Source organism: Loxodonta africana, chromosome 9, assembly GCF_030014295.1.
Source record: "Loxodonta africana isolate mLoxAfr1 chromosome 9, mLoxAfr1.hap2, whole genome shotgun sequence".
In the NCBI taxonomy this organism is placed as follows: domain Eukaryota; kingdom Metazoa; phylum Chordata; class Mammalia; order Proboscidea; family Elephantidae; genus Loxodonta; species Loxodonta africana.
In genome coordinates this window covers 55,733,281-55,754,601 of record NC_087350.1, presented here as the reverse complement: position 1 = coordinate 55,754,601, position 21,321 = coordinate 55,733,281, and the positions used below count along the sequence as shown (strand labels likewise).

Genomic DNA, 21,321 nt, shown 5'->3' with positions numbered 1-21,321 from the left:
TTTAGGGCTTGGGCACTAGGTGTTTGTTTTGCTCCCCATAAGCCACATGGCTACCTCTTCCACATCCTTCAAGTCTTTGCTCAAATCTTATCCTCTCAGTGAGAGCTACCCTGACCTGATTATTTAAAATAGCAAACTCCCCTCACCACTCCCAATCTCCCTTTCCCGCTCTGTTTTCTTTTTCCCCATCACTGGACTATCTCTTATCACCTTCTAACAATCAAGACCAATTACCTAATCATTGTCTTTGTTGTATATTGTACTTTCCTCAGCTGGAATCTAAGTTCTATGTGCAAGAATCTCCTTGTCAAGCACCTACAATTATGCCTGCCCTACAGTTACCAATCAATGCATGTTTATTAAATGTTGCTGAATAAATTAGCAATGGCAGGGATTGGAAGGTAAGACTGAACAAACGTTTGGCTCAGGGTCACTCACAGAAAAACAAGCCTGGCACATATAATCAACTCCACATTTTCCCTTAAACCAGAGTTCTCTACTCGTCACTCGTTTGCGTGCCAACCTCACAATTTTTGTCTTAAGGAGAACATATACTTTTATTTACTGAATGTTTTTCCTTAAATAGACTTACTTTTGAACTTAAATAAATTTATTTAAATTTTAACAGAAAAATTTGCATCATGGCCTTCATGTGTTAGTTATATTTTTTCTAATACATGTTAAACATGTAGCTATTAAAATGATGTTTATCTGTACCAGCTAAACTCGTCTTGTTTATTCCCAGTGGAAACCTGCCTTATGCTTTTCTCCTCAACCAGAAGGGCCCCCTGCCCCTCTCTACCTGCCCGAATCCCATCAGTCCTTCTCTAGGAAGCCTCAGGCAGCTTCTCCAACTCGCAGGGATAGCCCTCTTCTCTGAGCCACCTTAACACTTACAGATGGAAATATATCACCCAACATTCAGATGTTTCCATGTCATTTGGTTTTGATTTCTGTTTCGCATCATAAGATCATAAGACATATTCTTAGAGCTATAGACAAAAGAGACATTAACGTTGTTCAAATCCTTTGTTTTACAGGCTATCAATGAGATTAAGGCGCTTGTCCCTAGAATTCAGGTCTTCTGATTCCTCACACTCCTTATGTTAGTCAGTCCACAAACATTTACTGAGTTCCTTTAATGTGCCAGGCATAGGAGATAGTGGTGAATAGAGCAGACCCAGACCTTGGGACTCACCGTATAGCCAAGAAGCTGCACACTAAACAAATTGTTATAAATGATTATGGAAATAATGGCAAGTACACAATACCTTGGAAGAAAAACACAGGGTGCTAGGGGAGGGTTGAGTAGCCTAGCCTGGATTCAGGGGAGGAGGGTGAGCCAAGGCCCCACTAAGAAGTGATGTCTAAGTGTGCAAGGGCTAGCTGAGGAGGAGGTGGCGGATTTTTAAATAGTGCCAGGCTAACTCACAAAAGCCTGCTTTGAGGTTTGAAAGTTCAGCTGCATTGTGGGCTAATTAGGCCACCTTGGCCTGCCTGGGAACTAGGCACTGTTTGCCACAGGGCTCAGGGAGATGCAACAAAACAGCTCAGAGACGCTGGTGCTTCCAGAGCAGCTTTCATGGTTCCTTCCAGCAAGAAGATGACAGGAGACAGTGTCAGGCCTGCTCGGGAGGAGGCCCTGCACCCCTCGTTGGCAGACAGTTTGAACATATTGGACGTGTTGGTTGTTTTTGCCAAAGGAGTGCCTACAATGTGAGCTTTGACATTAGAAAAAAAAAAAAAAATCCTTAGTTCCTGTAAAGGGAAAATCTTAGTGTTTCTTAAGAGGCACACCAAAAGGCCATGTGTGCTTCTACCCAACTGGCAAAATGCAGGTTACTATTTTTTTTTCCTTAATCAGATTTTTCAGAAGGAACTGCATTTCAGTCACTGCTGCCATTACATTCAGAATTTGTCATCATGTCATTTGTGATATGTCAGCGGGGCTGCTTGAATGATACCTGAGAAACTCCAACTACATTGTGCTTCAGTCAAACAACTAAACCTGGGAAGCAATGCAGTGATGTGAGATGGGAAAACAGGAATGCGTTTTGACTGAGAGAGCACCTTGGGGTTTGGTCTCTGACTCTGCACCTTACTAAAAAAAAAACACCTTACTAGGCTGGGAAAATTACTTCCCCTTTCTGCGTATCAATTTCTTCATCCATAGAATGAGGATAATAACAATTCCTGTACTTCTTGAGATTCTTCGGACATTAAATGGGAATATATGTGACAGCTCTTATATGAGATCTAAAATGCTGCAAAATGTCACTTAAAAAATTAACCTCCTGTTATAAATCCTCTTTTACAAAGCTCAAACTGAGGCTCAAAAAGAGAACCTGATTAGTTTCTTTTCACCAGGTTGCTACACTGGGCCCTGCCTTCCAATGTGGCAATTATTGGAAAGGGTAGGTTCCTGGGGAAATAGATATGCATTGGGAGGAGAGAAAAGGAGTAGAGGTATCGCCCATCACAGGTAGGGAGGGCAGTAGGAGGGGAGAGGGAGGAGGAAAGACAAACCTCCTACCTTCTCAGTTTGCTGAGGACTCCGAGGTGAGGCTTTCTCAGGGTTAAGGTTTTCTACAGCCACCTTTCTCCACCTCTCTCAATTTGCCTGCCTTTGTGTTGTTGAAGCTGACCTAGCATAAAATAACATGCTTTTAAACACATTTTGAAAGCAAAGTCAGGCTTTAATGATCAGTTTTCTGTTCCTTGGTATTTTCTTTCAAGGAAAGGCCATGTTTTTGTAAGATACTACATTTCAATGGGCCTTTCTTTTGGCCCCAGCAAACATTCCTGGGTGGTTGGTTTTAGGAGAGGTTTCAATTCATTGCTTCTGGTGTCCGATAACCCTGGAGTATCTGTCTACGTGTCCCCCAAGGCCATGTTATTTCAGAAAGTTACAGCTCTTAAAACTGTTCCCTAATAAAAGCAAGTGCCACTAATTCTAAGTGAGCTTTCCAAATAAGACCAGCTGTGAATGTTAAAAAAGGAAAAAACAAAACTAACACAAAAAACAACAAACACTTCAACAACAGAAGTCCGTAAGCGGAAACTGTGCAGCTGAACTTCTTCAGGCATTTTCGCAGCCATTTAAAAAGATGTCTTCGGCAAACTCTTGTAAATTAGCTAAAAATGCCTGACATGATGAACATGTTGCATCTGTAGGCCAATATTCAATCCAGGTCAAGGAATCTAAAGGGTAGATATACCTAACAAGAAAAAGGTAAAAACAAAGCGTTTGTGATTATGGCCACAAAAAGAGAAAAGCACTGTTTGATTTCCTTTGTAAGTGCTCAGTCCTGTTCAGGAACCCTGGGCCTGGTGGTCAGCTAAACTCTTGTAGACCAGCATCTCCCAGGGAAGGTTCACAAACCCCTGAGGGATAAGTGAAGTTGTTTGAGACTCTCCTGGTTAAAAGCAGGAATGGTGTCGACTAAAATGTTTATTTATTTATAAAGATAATAAAATGCTTACTTAAATGTTTTCCTTTTTAAAAACAGAACAGTCTGAGAACACACTGAGGGAGTAGGGGTGGTGGTTAGGGGAGGTCAGACCAGCACTCTCAGATTCACTATCAAATTTAATCACTCATTTGGTTTTTCAGTCAGCTGGGCCCTCAGCTGCTGTGATGATTTTTACAGTTTTATTATACTTTTTTTTTTTTAATAATTTTTATTGTGCTTTAAGTGAAAGTTTACAAATCAAGTCAGTCTGTCACATATAAGCTTACATACACCTTACTACATACTCCCATTTACTCTCCCCCATTTTTTTAATGAGTCAGCCCGCTCCCTTCTTCCAGTCTCTCTTTTCGTGACCGTTTTGCCAGTTTCTAACCCTCTCTACCCTCCCATCTCCCCTCCAGACAGGAGATGCCAATACAGTCTCAAGTGTCCACCTGATAACAAGTAGCTCACTCTTCATCAGCATCTCTCTCTATTATAGTTTTAAATTATTCTTTGTTTTAAACTCATTATTTCATTTTTACTCCTAATGGTTTGCTGATTAAAACCAGGGTACACAGGAAACATATAGGGTATTTAGGAATAAAATATGCTAAGTTTGGGAGGGAAAATCAGAGATTCAAAAATATTGATGACTTACTTGAAACGGAAATTGTGTTTTATCTGGAGGGCTTCTTTACCCATAATTAAATACTGTTTTCCTTTTTTCAGGTCAGCATTAGCACAGGTTATCTTTTTAATGAAGGTGATTTCAGAGTCTTTCTCAGCAACCGCTGCCCCTGAAAGTCACACAAGTAAGGCTGTCACATTGATGTTTTAATGTCACAATTATAAACTCCGTCATGCTTTCCTCATGGCTATTTATTAGTCAGTGTAAAATTATACTGAGAGGTTAATAGCTACTAGGGAGTGGCAATATCCCTATGGGTAAAACAGTGCACTATAGAGGCCATCTGTCTGGGTTAAACCTCAGCTCTGCCACTTCCTAGCTGTGTGGCCCTGGGTGAATGACTTATACTCTCTTTATAAGGGCTCAGACCCCTCATCTGAAAAATGGGCATGATAATAAAAGCTACCTTGTAGGACTGTTGTGAGGTTAAGTGGGTTAATATATGAAAAGTCTTAGAATATTGCATGACACAAAGTAGGTACTATATACCCAAAACCAAAAAACCAAACCCAGTGCCGTCGAGTCGATTCCGACTCATAGTGACCCTATAGGACAGAGTAGAACTGCCCCATAGAGTTTCCAAGGAGTGCCTGGTGGATTCAAACTGCCGACCCTTTGGTTAGCGCCCATAGCACTTAACCACTACGCCACCAAGGTTTCCGGGCACTATATACATGCTTGTTATTACTCTTACAGAACCAAGAGTTAAAAGAACTTTTATATAGTTGAACAATACTAATTTCCATATGTTATATACCCATTGCTGTCAAGTAGATTCCAACTCATAGTGACCCTATAGGACAGAGTAGAACTGCTCCATACCGTTTTTCAAGGAGCGGTTTGTGGATTCTAATGCCGACATTTTGGTTAGTAGCCAGACTGTTAATCATTGAGTCTCCAGGGCTCCATATGTTATATAGCAAAATATAAAAGTATTTTGGTAGCTGGCAATAGGCTGCTTTGTTAAAAAAAAAGTGCAAGATGTGAAAGACTTGGAAAATTTTAAGAAGAGGTGATGGTTGTATAACATTGTGACTGTATTAAATGCCACTGAATTGTATACTTTACAGTGGTTAATTTTTTGTTATGTAAATTTCCTCATATAAGTCACCTCTATAAAAATAGATAAATAATTTAAGAAGAATGACGGTGGGATTCCCAAAGAGCTCAGAAGTAGCCAAAAAGCCGGTTGCGCTAGAAGGCATTCCTCCTCATGTTGGCCTGTTGGATTTCTACCCATCTTTAAACTCATCTTCAATCCTTATCTAAATAATTTAGTTTTTATTCCTTGATGCTTCTTTGTCTTAAAAGTCTCTGTCTCTCCTTTACTCCCATTATAGTAGGATTTCTATCACAGTGTTTCGCTGTGTGTCTGTCTCCTCACTTAGACTGGAAACTTCTTGAGGCAGGGACTGTGTCTGATTCATTACTATATATTCTAGGCTGGTATCTAGCTGCTAAGCTCTGACAGATCATACAAAATGCTAAAATACAGAAAAAGTTCTAAACTAGTTGGTAAATAGCATATAATAGCAAATGTGTAAATGTTAACATTTAATTAATAATATAAATTCTAGTGTGCAGGCATTAGTTGAAGCTAATTTTCTTACTCTGTCCCAATGACCATTCATACATGGCCTTCTGTTACAGCATCATCTGAGCAACATTCCAGCACTATCTGCCAGTTCAGCCCCTGTCATAGTAAGCAGTGTGGCTTAATGAAAGTTTATCATTTTTAAAATGTTTTGTTATGGAATTTTTCAAACATACTCAAAAGAAGAGAGAATAGTTAATGAACCTCAGCCACGACCTGCTCCTTGGAAACTCTGTGGGGCAGTTCTACTCTGTCATATAGGGTCACTATGAGTCAGAGTCGAGTTAATAGCAACAGGTTTGGGTTTTTAAGTCAATTATCAATAGTCTTTTTTCGTCTATATCCTTGCCTACTCTAAGCATCATGTGCTTTAGGAGAACTATCAATTTATCATTATCCTCTACGTACTGTAGTTGCCCTTGATTTTAAATAGTTGAGTTTTTATTTTGGCTTATTGTTGTTGTTGTTGTTGTGTGCCATCAAGTCAATTCTGACTCATAGCGACCCTATAGGACAGAGTAGAACTGCCCCATCGGGTTTCCAAGAAGCAGCTGGTGGATTTGAACTGCCAACCTTTTGGTTAGCAGCTGAGCTCTTAACCACTGTGCCATGAGGACTCATTGTTAATGTATAGCAATTCTTGTGTAAATAGCAAGTATGTGGTGTTTTGATATTTATAAATTCCAAATTTATTATAAATATTAAAAAACATAGCTGGGGATAGTGATGAGGTAACAAAATATGCATAAGTTTCTTAACATTTCCTTTTGAATGTCATAAACATGAACCTTCTGAATCTACAGGAGAACAAAGAAGAAATATTAACAGAGAACTGCAGCTTGGGAATCCCCTGATGTTGTGCAAAAATGACAGTCTGGAATGTCTTTTGATACCATGTAAGAATCATACAAAATAAAACAAATAATTTATATTTCTGTAATGAAAAATATTTTATTAAATAATAAATATTTTCAGTAAAAATACAAATGGTTTATTATTACTTGTGATGTGAATGTTGGATGCAAATTGTGCTCAGAAGTTGGGTCATGGAAAGTTGAAAGTGACAAATGCATACATATTTCATTAGAATGGCAATCATGGTTCAAATAAAGAAAATTTGGGATCATCGATAAGGAAAAATATAAATGAACCTCACAAATTAGTTTCATACAGTGAAACATCTGAAATAATAAAAACTAGAAATTTTTTATTAGAATGTTGATAAAACAAATAAAAATTTAGAAAGTATAGTTAAAAATAAGCATTTTCACCCAATTAAAAAATGGACAAAGGATATGAACAGGTACTTCACTGAAGAAGACATTCAGGCGGCTAACAGATACATGAGAAAATGCTCTCAATCATTAGTGTTAGAGAAATGCAAATCAAAACTACAATGAGATTCCATCTCACTCCAACAAGGGTGGCACTAATCCAAAAACACAAAATAATAAATGTTGGAAAGGCTGTGGAGAGATTGGAACACTTATACACTGCGGTGGGAATGGCAAATGGTACAACCACTTTGGAAATCGATTCGGTGCTTCCTTAAAAAGCTAGAAATAGAACTACCATATGACCCAGCAATCCCACTCCTCGGAATATATCCTAGAGAAATAAGAGCCTTTACACGAACAGATATATGCACACCCATGATTATTGCAGCACTGTTTACAATAGCAAAAAGATGGAAGCAACCAAAGTGCCCATCAACAGATGAATGGATAAATAAATTATGGTATATTCACACAATGGAATACTACGCATCAATAAAGAACAGTGAGGAATCTGTGAAACATTTCATAACATGGAGAAACCTGAAAGGCATTATGCTGAGTGAAATTAGTCACTTGCAAAAGGACAAATATTGTATAAGATCACTATTATAAGATCTTGAGAAATAGTTTAAACTGAAAAGAACACACTCTTCTGTGGTTACAAGAGGGGGGAGGGAGGGAGGGTGGGAGAAGGGTATTTACTAAATAGATAGTAGACAAGAACTACTTTGGGTGAAGGGAAGGACAACATTCAACACAGTGGAGGTCAGCACAACTGGACTAAACCAAGAAAGTTTCCTGAATAAACTGAATGCTTTGAAGGCCAGCGTAGCAGGGGCAGGGTTTTGGGGACCATCGTTTCAGGGGACATCTAAGTCAACTGGCACCATAAAATCTATTAAGAAAACATGCTGCATCCCACTTTGAAGAATGGTGTCTGGGGTCTTAAATGCTAGCAAGTGGCCATCTAAGATGCATCAATGAGTCTCAATCCACCTGGATCAAAGGAGAATGAAGAACACCAAGAACACAAGATAATAACGAGCCCAAGAGACAGAAAGGGCTACATGAACTAAAGACTACATCATCCTGAGACGAGAAGGACTAGATGGTGCCCAGCTACAACCGATGACTGCGCTGACAGGGAACACAACAGAGAACCCCTGCGGGAGGAGAACAGTGGGATGCAGACCCCAAATTCTCATTAAAGACCAGACTTAATGGTCTGACTGAGACTGGAAGGGCCCCGGTGATCATGGCCCCCAGACCTTATGTTGGCCCACTACAGGAACCATCCCCAAAGCCAGCTCGTCAGACATGGATTAGACTGGACAATGGGTTGGAGAGGAATGCTGGTGAGGCATGAGCTACTTGGTTAGGGTGGACACTTGAGACAATGTTGGCATCTCCTGCCTGGAGGGGAGATGCAAGGGTAGAGGGGCTTAGAAGCTGGCAAAATGGTCACGAAAAGAGAGAGTGGAGGGAGGGAGTGGGATGTCTCATGGGGGGGAAGTAATTGGAATATGTAGCAAGTTGTGTGTAAGTTTTTATGTGAGAGACTGACTTGATTTGTAAACTTTCACTTAAAGCACAATAAAAATTATTTATAAAAACAAGCATTTTCAGACTTGAAATATTTAATAGAATTTCAAAAGACAAAAATATCAGTTAAACATATTATTGCAATTTAGATTTATGGGCCTACTTATTGCAAAATTTATATCTATTGAAATGAGAAAACAGCTTTTTGGAAAATATAAGCAAGGTAATAAAATTTCAATCATTACTGAAAAAATCAACTATTTCATATAAAACTTTTAAATTATTTAAAATTAAAAATTGAAGGCTTGAATATGGTTTAATGATCTTTCTTGACCTCAAGGCACTAGAAGGAATAACATCTGAACAATATATCAAACTGCTTTGCTGAAGCTTGGGAAAAAAAGGATTCAATGAGAAATATTTACATTATATGAACACCTAATTGGTGTAAATAAATGTATTGCTGGGGAGAAGTCTGGGGCTTCAGCACAAGTTTCAATCTGGCACTGACCAAATCACCTACTCAATTCTCAGTAATGCAATAACAAGCCCTGGTGGCTCAATGATTAAGCACTCAGCTGCTAATGGAAAGGTCGGCAGTTTGAACCCATCAGCAGCTCGTGGGAGAAAGATGTGGCAGTCTGCTTTCGTAAAAATTTACAGTCTTGGAAACCATATGGGGGGGAGTTCTACTCTGTCCTACATGGTTGCTATGAGTCGGAATCAACTTGATGGCAATGGATTTGGTTTAATACAATAACAGATATGAGCCAAGCAAATCACTTTAAATATTGTCTTCCTAAATTTGGTATTAACTACCATAATCTAATAAACCTTAGACAAAATTAAGCAATATTCTGAGGAGCTGAAAAAATTGCAGTAATTAAAACTGGAAAAATATTGGCATTTCAATGGGCAGCTGAAACTACAGAAGTTAGAACTGTAAGAGCAGTTTGGAAATCACATCAAGCCTGATAGGTTCCCTTTCATAGACATTGTGAAATAGAAGCAAACATTTAGGGAATGAAAATATGTGTGTGTATCTTTAGTGATTTGGCTGTGATACTATCTTCAGCTGTTTAAGAAAAAAATGTTGTGCCTATTAAACCTGACCAATCAATTAATAAATGATAAAATTATACAAAATCAAGGAAAGGAAACCATAAAACTGAAGCAAGAGCTGTTATAAAATGAAGAAATATGTCATTTGAAATAAAATATCAATGTAAGAGAAAAACTAATTATATGAAAACATTTTTTGTTTTTAATGACAAAAGTAAGAAATATAACGAATTTTTAAGATTAAAAAAATTCAAATCTTGAAACTTTGTCAATTAATGTTTGTAAAACTTAAGGATTAAAGGGAAATAAAAATTAAGAAAATTAGGAAAACTAAATATAACATTCCAGTAAATTATTTTCATGATTTAGCTGGTAAAACAGATGTATTGAATACATAAAAACATCAGTATCATAAGGACTAGAAACATTTTGAATGCAGTTACTGCTGTTGTCAGTTGTCTGCTCCCTACTCATCATGGCTACCCTGTGCACCATGGAACAAAACAGTGCCCAGTTGCGGATTGAGGAGTTGTGAGCCATAGGCTTTTTTTTTTTCCACAGGGTTTTCATTGGCTGATTTTTGAAGGAGATCACCAGGCCTTTCTTCCAAAAATCACCTCCTAAAAAAGTACAACCAGAATGTTCCTTGGAAGCAAGGATAGTGAGACTGTCTCTCGCATACTTTGGACATGTTGTCCGGAGAGATCACTCCCTGGAGAAGGACATCATGGTTGGTAAAATAGAGGGTCAGCAAAAAAGGGGAAGACCCTCAACGAGATGGACTGACACAGTGGCTGCAAAAATGGGCTCAAACATAGCAACAATTGTGAACATGGCGCGGGACTGGGCAGTGTTTCATTCCATCATGCATAGGGTCGCTATGAGTCGGAACTGAATTGGTGGCACCTAATAACAACAAAATGGGCTATGTATTATCACACTGAAGAAGCTTCCCCAATTAATTCCATTGTCTGCCTCATATGTAATACTTATTTATAATTATTTAGTTTATTTGTCCATTTCCTTCTTTTTAAAAAAGTGTGACTTCCAGGTAGACTATAAGCTTTATGAAGGCAGGAACCCTGGCTGTTTTATTCAAGTTATATCTCCTGTGCCTTAAAATAATGCCTGACACAGAGCAAGCAGTAATTATTTGTTGAATGAATGAATGAGTTCTCACCAGCTTTGAAAATATCCAGAAGAGTTGCAGTATACTTGACAAAAACATTTTCTTCAGTGATGGATGTTATACTAACTTGATAAGCTGGTAAAAACAAAACAATTCATGCTTAATGTCACTCATGTTCAATAGAAGACAGAATTTGTCAAGCAAATGAGAAACAAAGCATGACAAGCTATTATGGGCACCAAAAGGGAGATTTTATTTTTTCCCAAGAGGCCTGCCCAAATCCCCTTAGCCTAATTCAGTCTCTCATTCTACCTCAGAATCATTAGCCATGGCCACTGCAGGCTGATAAGAATAAGAATCAAGTTAAATAAAAAACAATAAAACAGAAGCACACAAAACAAACCAACCAGATAAACTTGTTAGATATGAAATTCAGATTCTGAGCCTTTAAGAGTAGTGGAGGAGAGTACCCATGGAAGGGGGCGAGGTGGCATGGGCACAGGCTCCCACATGGCCATGGGGGGTGGGGGTGCTTTATCTATCATTCAGGTCTGCCATGGGAGCCTTTTTATTCCCTTGCCTCATTCTTATTCATCCGGGAAGCTATCTGACTTAGCCATCCCCACTCCTGTTTTCTTTTCATTCAGGTATGGATGTTTAGTCCCTGGTGTGTCTGACCTCAGCTCTGGAATGACAAGTTTCAAGGGGCCCAGCCTTTCTATGTGGCTTGAGAAAAGATCCTTTTATTTTTGCTTTTGATGGGATTGAAGTGAATGACCTAAAGATTTGTCCAGTTTTGAGATACTCTCAAACTATGAGATTCTCAGCAACAGATATAGGCAGATAGATAGATAGGCAGATAGATAAACTCATTGTGGCAGAACCAAAGGCTATGTAATTTAGCAGCTTCAATGGATGAAAAATGTCTTGAATTTCAGAAACTATGAACATCAGAAACTCTGGGTAGAATATAAAAGAGCTAATTCTCTCGGGCTTGAGGAAAGACTGCTACTGTACTTGGGCATTTGATTCAGCTCTAAGCTCTAGCCACCAGAAGGAGATCCTCTTTTTGAAATGGGGAGGGTCTCAACCATAGACTGTACTCTGCATGTATTAAAATTATTTAGTAAATCATATTTTTACTTGGTCTTTGAAGAGATTTGGAAAAATATTAAAACCCCCAAACCACCTTTGCCTCTGCTGAATCAACTGGAAGAGTATATTTCAGAAGTCTTACGCCTCTGTGGCTTCTCAAAAGATCCCTTTGAATGTGTTTTAGTGTCCGTAATTCAAAGGGATCTATTTATTAGGGTAAAGTGTCTTGACTGCGTATGTATGTTACTCCTATGATTTTAAATAAAGACCACATTTCTTTACTAAAGGATAAGTAACTTTGCATGTTAACCCTGTAAATAGATGCCGTTTATCTTTGAGGGCACATATAGAATGTTGTATCCATATAATTACTATGTAGAACTTTTGATCCTTCTAACTGATCATGTATTCATAAATTTAATGTTTAAAGGAACTATATATTGAATGTTTGAACTTACCGTATGCAATCTCTGGTTTACACGCCGTTTCTTTTCTGGTCTCTGGAGAGATTGTCAGATCCAGTTCTTCCTGCATTTGTCCACAATCAGCTGGATTTTGTGGAAAATGGTAAAAGTTAGATTAATGTAAGGAAGCAGACACTCTTTAGGAGTAAAAAGTTTCTCATGAGCCCTGGAATGATCCAATACAATCTTACAAATACCAGATTCCTAAGACCTGGCATTTCCCCCTCTTCCAGAAAGTAGAACAATACATAAAGCAAAAAATGAAACAAAACAAATAAACCAACAAAAACAACAATAAAATCCTGAACATAAGACTTCGCTTGAGGCGGTCACTTCTCAGTACTACATGCACATGCTTGCCTTGAAGAAAGGCGGAAACTTTTCCATTATGAGTATGATCAAAAGTCATATATCCTTTGAAGGACCCCAAAATGATAATCTGACTGATTTACATCTATAAGATGGTACAATAAGTATCTGGGAAATGTATAGATATTAAGGATTTTGAAAACAAACAAACTTAGTCCTTCATGGAACCAGTTGCTGATTGTTGGTGAGTTTTGGAGCTTTTCCTTAGTCAAGAAGGCTATCCTAGATTTACAAGCGATTGAATGGAATTGGACAGTAAACAGAGAATTACATTAACTGGGGAGGATAATGTGAAAGAAGGGTAGCTGGTGGTTCAGCCTTGAGCCTCTGTTCCCTTAGGCTGTGCTCCTATTGTGTTAAAAAAGACCTGAGGAAAAGTAAAAAATTAAATTTTCAGATCCTGTTAACCCAAAGATACCCAACAACCACTGTGTGGCATTTCTTTGCCCCCGAATGGTGTATACCATAAGGTTGTTCAGGAGTTGCAGAGAAACAGCTTTACAATGTTCAAGGAATCATTAGCTTTCAATCAGCTGAAGTGACATTTCTACTTTTGAGAAATGACAATTTGCCAAACAGCTTCCTCCAGATTAGCCCTGGAGTGGTTGCTTTAAGCAAGCATGCAGCCTAAACATGTTACACAAGCTTACCTTCTACACATTGGCACGTTGCTCCTTCACAGACTTTCTGCAGTTTGGTATGGGAAGGGCTATAAAACATGGTGCACTGTTTATCTGTGGCAATGAGAGCATGGTTAAGAGAGGCTGCTTAATTGCTGCAAAACGTATTTACTGGTTGGTGAGTCTCAACCACAGGGAATCACCCATTCTGAACCCCTTCTTTTTATAGTTAAGGCCCAGGAAGCTTAAGTTACTTTCCTGTTTGCACGCTGAGATCCTAATGGAGCTAATGTTAGGACACAGGTCTGTTTCCACTCTTCACTTACTTTCAAGGTTTCCTACTATTTACCAGGCTATTGGGATGGAATTTAAAATCATCCTTCATCCAGCTGACTTTGGAATGCCCTATTATCAACCAGACTGCTGAAAGAAGCCCTCCAGAAAAGAGGGATACTTCAATAAATGGTATTGGAACAACTGGGAAGTCATCTGAAAGTTAAAAAATGGAATTCCTACCTCATTCCCTATACCAGAATTAAAAAAATAAAAAAGAATCTATGAAAGGGCTATAAAAATATAATTAAAATAGTCTTCGTGTGAAGAAAGTCTTTCTAAGCTTCAGGACTCAGAAACCATAAAAGATCTGATTAAATAAAAAATAATATATTACAAATATATTATTTTTAAATATAAAAATTTTAATGTAAAATATTATATTAAAATATAATTAAAAAGTCAAAATAGAATAAACTGGGGAAAATATTTGTAATATACACGGTGAGGCAATCTTAGAGAGAAAACAATGGTGTAATAGATGAGACGGTTTAACTTGTAATATTCTGCTGAGCAAGAGGTTAAACAGCTAATGGAAAACAGGTGGTTTGAAAGTGTAGTTCATTTGGGGTGACAGGAAAGAGGGCTGAACTGGCCTTATATTTAGCTGGAGAAGATAGAGTGAATTGGCTATCCTGGAAAGGACTCCTCTACCCTCAAAATAATCTCCTCTTGTTCCTGGTTATGTGTTTGAAATTCTACTGTATAACACCAGTTTCTTAGGATGAAATATTTGCTGCTTCCATGAATAAGAGGTAAATAAATGTGTTATATGAGCATCTGTTGAAAGAACTGTGATTGTTTAGGCTAGAGGAGAGAAGAGACGCCTGCATACATATATATATATATCAAGGGAAGAAGAGCTATAGGTATGTTCTGTGTGATTTCAGAAGATAAAACTAGAATGAATGGTTCAGTGTAAGAATTTCCTTACAACTAGAACTGTCCAAGGTGGTATGAGCTGCCCTGTCAACCAATGGGAGCCCTCCAATCATTTAATATTCTCAGAAATGCCTGAGTGATCAAATGTGGGGTCATTCACTCAACAAATATTTATTGAGTACACATTATGTACGTGACGTTATGTTAGATACCAGGGACATAAAGATGAAGATGACTCTGTTTAGGGTTGATAAGAAAGATATGTAAACAGATAATTATAATGCAATGTGACAACTGCTAAAATAGAGCTATCTGCAAAATGGGATGAGAATATAGATGGAGTAGATGTTGATTCTGGAAGGATTAAAGGTCGAGAAGGGTAAGTGAGCATCTCAAAAAAGGAGAGATGCACTGGATACTGAAATTGAACACCAAAGAGAAACTTGAGGCAAAGAATTTTAAAGTTGGGAGCAGAGTGGTGAAATGATTAACTTAAAGTCATGCAGTCATTTGTATGTCCAAGTTGGGACTTGCAGATTTTGTGACAAGTGAGCTCCAGGAAAGGCAATATATAAAATAGGAAACTGGCCTATAGTAGCTTTCTAAAGGTTCTGTAAAGAATAGAAAATAGTCTCCTGAAGAAATTTTAGGCTTGAGCTGATTACCTGGTCTGTGGTATTCATACACTGTGAAAGTGGCAGGACTCTGAAATCCAACTTGAAAAAGTTCAAATATCCGGAAACGGACACAAAGGAACTCATTGGTGGGAATCTGTTTGACAAATTCAAGAATTTAAGGAAATCATGGGAGAGAAGAGACTCATAATATTTTAGGCCGTAAATTCTGAACGGTAATGGTAAAGGAAAAATGGGGGAGGAGGGGGAGTTACCGAATTCAGTTGCAGAATAACACGTCCATCTTTTATCTGGTAATCGGCTGATATTTGATCCACCCTCTCCACAAGCTGAGGGAGGAAAGAGAAAAGCTGGAACTTAATTTCGTTGCCTTTTTGTTTAAATGCATTCACCTGTCCATGGGATGTTAGCGCACAGGAATGTGATCCAATATTTAAAGCAGTTGCAGAGCAATTGCTCTTCTTGGCAAAGTCTGAACATATTAGCATATGCACTCAGTTTTTCAGATCATGCTAATATATGCCACCACTGCACTTTGGAAAATCAAAACTTAGGTAGATTGTTGGTTTGGATAGAATATTCTGGGTGATTCTATAAAAGTCACATATTAAAGTGAAAGTAAAAAACTTTATCTGTAAAATAATGCAGAATAGAAAAACAAGCATTGGCAGTAATTAAGAGAAAACATTTACAGCTTTTAAGTCTTCTATGTTTGCATTCATTCCGGTAGGCAAAGAGATATCCATCACTGCATGGGAGGATCCAGATGGTGATTCTTCTTTGCTGGGCTTATAGCTAAAATAAATTAGAGATTAGAAAATGGAATAAATAAATGACTAAGATTCTTTAAGACAAGGGCCAATTCCTTAAGGGGCTTTAATTTTTGAATATGGATCTCTACTTTTTTGCCCCTCTATAATATATGAGTTAGAATCCCTGAAATTTAGAGTCATCTGTTTTAACTCTTTACTCACTTGACCAAAAATATCAATGTACTGCCATTCTGCAGCTGAAAGGAATTATAGAAGTCATCTAGTTCAAACTCTTAATTAACTAGCTGAGGGGATCTGAGGATGAGAGTAAGGCAGTTGTTCAATGTCACATGGTATAATGTATTGAATTATGTCCCTCCCAAATATGCATTGGAATACTAATCCCTATACATGTGGATAAGGAGCCCTGGTGGTGCAATGGTTAAAGGGCTCGGCTGCTAACCAAAGATCAGTGGTTCCAACCCACCAGCCACTTCACAGGAGAAAAGACCTGATGATTGTTGATGTAGTTGTTTGCTGTCAAGTCAATTCCAACTAATAGTGACCCTATGGTCACTGTCCCATAGGGCTTCCTAGGCTGTAATCTTTATAGGAACAGATCATCAGGTCTTTTCTCCCTCAGAGCAGCTTGTGTGTTCAAACCAATGACCTTTCGGTTAGCAGCTAAGTGCTTAACCATTGCACCATCCATAAAGATTACAGCCTAGGAAACCCTATGGGGCAGTTCTACTCTGTTCTATAAGGTCACTATGAGTTGGAACTGACTGGAGGGCATGCAGCACCAACAATAACATACATGTGGATATAGTCCCATCTGGGAACTGAGTTTTCTTTATGATGCTAATGGAGCTAAATCAGTCTAGGGTATATATCTTAAGCCAATCACTTTTGAGATATAAAAGGAACAGCCTAGGCACAGAAGCAAGCAAACACGGATGGGATAAGATAGATGCCATGTCACATGAAGATCACCAAGGAACCAAAGGAACAGAAGCTTAAAAGAGATAAGGACTTTCTCCCAGAGCAGAGAGAGAAAGCCTTCCCCTAGAGCCAGTGCTCTGAATTCAGAGTTCTAGCCTCTTAAACTGTGAAAAAATAAATTCCTATTGGTTAAAGCCAACCCCTAGTGATATTTCTATTACTGCAGCACTAAGATGCTAAGACACATGGCTAGTTAATGTTAGAGCCACGTAAGAACCTAGGTCGCTGATTCTCACTCCAGCCCTTTTTCTAAAGAAGCATATTCGAAAAAGAAAAATACATATTGGGAAAAGACTCAGGAACATGTCTAGGAAAAGACTGGAAGAAAATACACTAAAATGCTAGCAGCTATTTTCTCTGGTGGTAAGATTATAACTGCTTACCTCTTTTCCACACTTACTTTTCTCTATTTTCCACAATGGTCACAATAGAGCCTGTATTAATTTTTTAAAAAAATGTTTCAAGGACTATCCTGTGTCTAGGAATTTTATAGGTGGGAAGCTAAGAAGAAAGGCAAAAGGAATAAAGTGGGAGTTTTTTTTTTTTTAATAAGAGAAAAGAATACCAAAATGGGAAGTTGGGAAACTTGGGTTTTATCCCAGTTCTATTGATAGACTTCCATGAATCATTTTCCTTTTCTAGAGTTCAGTCTTCTATTTGTAAAATTAACTCTGAAGAAGTATAAATTTATTTAAAAAATTTATCTCTATAATTCCCAGTCTTTGATTTTGGGTGGCAAAGGCTTGGCATTACCATTAAGCAGAGCAAGAGGATTTAAAAGAGGGGCAGGAAGGTGGGGCAAAGGCAGGGTGAGTGTGGTTCTGCAAAGGTCGAGTTTCAGGTATGAGCTAGTATCAAGGTGACATTGAGAGGCAGCTAGACATTTGAGAGCTTGGAAGAGCAGTCAGAATTGAGGAAGAAATTGGGAAAGCAGCCTCAAAAGGGGAGAAAAGAACTGATCTCTCCTAAAGGAATGAGTATTAGTGAAATGGAGGTATTATGTGAGTTGGTGAGATGGCAGGGAATACCTTTTCCCCAGTCACACTTTATAGAACATACATAAAGCAAATCCTGTTAGAAACTTTAGATATAATATTTACAATGATAATTAAAAATACAAAATATCTGACTCATAAAAATTCAACCCATTCTTCACCAAATTAGCAATTTAGAAGAGAATATAAGGCATCTTGGAACCGTATAATGACATCTGGACTTCTCTCCATTCGGTGGATGAGTGTCACCAGAAGTAGAGAACTCTTGCTCACAGATGCGAATACTCTGTCAAGAGGACAGAAAAGGGCCTCCCGAGTGAAGAGTGTCTATGAAAAGGTTGCTGGAGCCTTGATGACTGGTTGCTATGGAGATTGTTTCAACCATGGAACAGAAACCTTCCTTTCAAGAAGCCCTTTGCCTGCTGCCAAAGACAGCAATCTTCCCCAAAGGCATTTTCTTCTGAGAGAAGAGAAATAAAATCCTCTTTTCCCCCCTTTTCTTATGAACACAGTATAGAGGTTGTAAAAAACTAAATACACGAAAGAGACCCTGTGAACACAAATTGTATGCTGGCATTTATAATCAGGAGAGAGAATATTTGAAGGCAAAGAATTTCTTACATGTATAAATACTGCAAGTTACTTTTGGAGTTTACCCAACCTAACTTCAGTGTCACAGAGCCAGGAGCATATTCCACCCATCATTTTTGAACATTCTGTTCCCAATTTGTAAAAACCAAAGGATAGAATATTCAATATTACATCTCTATTTGCTCTCTTTTGGAATTCGGAGTTAGGCCTCCTGTCAATGAAGTCAAATGAGTAAATTTTCAATAGAAGCCTTTTTATATACAGCAGAGTCATGGAAAATTAGAGCTGAAGATGAGCTAGTCCAAATATCCTTGCTTTACAGAAGAGGCCCGGAGAGATAAACTGATTTGCTAAAGGTCACTTGGTACTTCATGGCAGAGGCTACCACACAGGTCTCCCACTCTACTATCAGAGAGCCAGCCCTTCTTTATGCTACTCTAGCTGCTTCTCCACAGGGTCCTTATTCATACCTCCCCATGACAACGATTATTCATTTAAAGAGGACAACCATGGCTCCTCCCCTGCCCTAGACATAGGTACCCAAGAGTAGGAGTGGCAGGTAGGAGGAAGGAAGCTGCTCAGAAGAGGGCAACATTGATGGAAAGAACTTGGAAATGAAGAAGAGTGTTTGAGGGGGAACAGAGAGTAGGATTGGCCAAGGAAGAAAGTAGGCACTGGAGCTGGCTGGGGAGTGAATGAATCCTAAGAGAATAACTGGGCTAGGGACCAGAAACATGGCTGGGAAACAACTGGGAGGGAAGCAGTGAGAAAAAATGTGCTGCTTCCTGGGATTGGTGGTCTCAGATGATGCTGAGGGAAGGAGGTGGCTTAAATACTGACTGGGCATCAGGAATTTGGGGTATGAGGCCCTAGTTTTGCCTCTCACTCTGTGAGAGCTTGGCAGGTTACTTCATCTCTTTACGTCTCAGCTACTTTATTTCTAAAATAAAGGATTATTCTATCATTCTTAAAGTCCTTTTTTAGCCATAATTTATACATAATTCTATATAATTTCTGAGTTGTTCATATGGAGTGCTTTGACATTTGCTGTCCATAGAGATCACCATTATTGAAAGTATGAAGAGTTAAGGAAACAGAACACAAAAGGAGGAATTGAGAGGTGATGGAAAGAGTGAAGAGGCCTGTATTCTAATCCTGGCTCTGTCACTAACTGATTCACTCTGTGTAATCACTAAGATCAAAAATGTACTCATATTTAAAAAAATCTGTATTTCTAAAAAGATTTAAGGATAAAAAAAAAAAAATAACGGCTGTGATATGCAGGATAAGCTCCCCTCCCCAAAGATGTCATGTCTTACTCCCCAGAGTAAGAGAAAGAGATGTGATCATGGAACCAAGGGTCCAAGTTAGACAGAGAAAGAGACTGGAAGATGCTCCATTGCTGGTTTTGAAGATGAAAGAAGGGGCTATGAGCCAAGGAATGCAGGTGTACTCTAAACTCTAGAAGCTGGAAAAAGCAAGGAAATGTATTCTCCCGTAGAGCCTCCAGAAGGAACACAGCCTTCCAATGTCTTGATTTTAGGACTTCTGGCCTCCAGAGTTGTAAGATAATCTGTGTTGTTCTAAGCTACTAAATTTGTGATAATCTGTTATAGCAGCAATAAGAAACTAATAAAATGGTCTCTGTAGTGAGTCTGCAGAGTCCCTGGGTAGTGCAAATTGTTAACACACTTGACTGCTAACCAAAAGGTTGGTGTTTAAGTCTACCTAGAGGTGCCTCAGAAGAAAGGCCTGACAATCTACTTCTGAAGAATCATCCATTGAAAACCCTACGAAGCACAGTTCTACTCTGAAACACATGGGGTTGCCATGAGTCAGAATCAACTTGACGGCAGCTGGTTTAGGAACTCCACAGAGAGTTTGGAATGAGGTTCTCAATCTTGGCTCTACCATTAGAATTACCTCTGAGGGAAAGAGGTCTGAGCTTTGGAAATTTCTAAAAGCTCTCCAGCTGACTTCAATGTGCAGCCTCAATTGAGAACCAGTAACAGCCACAGATCTTGCTGAAAGATTGTGATTTTCCTAAGTAAGAGAGTAGGAGCTGCTTATGAGAGAATCTTTTGGTTTTTCTTTTCCTAATACTTATATAATACCTCTACCCTTCTGAAAGATGGAAAAAAAATTACTTAATAGTGTTTGAATTAGGAAGAAGACTAAAATTGAGAGAGAAAACCAATATGAGCAAAAACAAAGCTATTCTTTACAGTAAGCAGCCATTTAATAGTACCTGTTATGTTCTGCATAGAAAAAAATTGAATAATTTTGTGTCTTCTGGCCATCTTAAAATTCAAAAAGATGTAAAGAGATAATGCTATGGGGCAAAAGTGAGAACCTGAACTCTACACTCCCCTTTGTGGAAGTGGGCTTACCTGGCACATGCTACTATGCGCTTGTAATCCAAGTAGCCGGAGGCACCGTAGCTGGATGCTAGCTCAAACAACACAATCAAGCAAGCAAGAACACACACACACAAAAAGGAAAGTAGATTGTTTAAGCTGTTATGGAACTTGTCAGAACAGAATCATTCATAAGCAGGTCTCTGAACACACTTAAAAATATCTTGTGGTTTGGAAGTTGGCATTTTGGGTGATTTTAATGGAAATTCATGGCTACTGACTATACCAGGAAACCTTTAAATAAGTAGACCAGTTCTCTGCTCTCCAAGAATTTACAAATTAAAGAAGTCATTTTAGGTAAGTATGGATTGAGAGCATGCTTGGTGGATGCTGGAGGGAGGGGTAGCAGATTCCTGGATTCCCTGGTAGTTGGAAAAGTATCCTGTAGAGACACGCCTCTGAGCTACAAATGAAAGGTA

General features: G+C 38.5%; 1 protein-coding gene across 1 annotated transcript in view; it reads right to left on the bottom strand.

Moving 5' to 3' along the window:
• Window positions 1-2,703: 2,703 nt before the first annotated feature.
• C5 (complement C5) overlaps window positions 2,704-21,321 on the bottom strand; it is a 109,597-nt gene continuing 90,979 nt past the window's right edge. The window contains exons 33-41 of the mRNA XM_064291519.1: window positions 20,876-20,933; window positions 15,838-15,940; window positions 15,400-15,474; window positions 15,176-15,281; window positions 13,326-13,409; window positions 12,301-12,390; window positions 10,799-10,882; window positions 4,114-4,252; window positions 2,704-3,218 (exon numbers count right to left, since the gene is read on the bottom strand). Coding sequence (XP_064147589.1) covers window positions 3,080-3,218; window positions 4,114-4,252; window positions 10,799-10,882; window positions 12,301-12,390; window positions 13,326-13,409; window positions 15,176-15,281; window positions 15,400-15,474; window positions 15,838-15,940; window positions 20,876-20,933 — 878 coding nt within the window. The 3' untranslated portion in view covers window positions 2,704-3,079. The remainder of the gene's footprint in view (window positions 3,219-4,113; window positions 4,253-10,798; window positions 10,883-12,300; window positions 12,391-13,325; window positions 13,410-15,175; window positions 15,282-15,399; window positions 15,475-15,837; window positions 15,941-20,875; window positions 20,934-21,321) is intronic.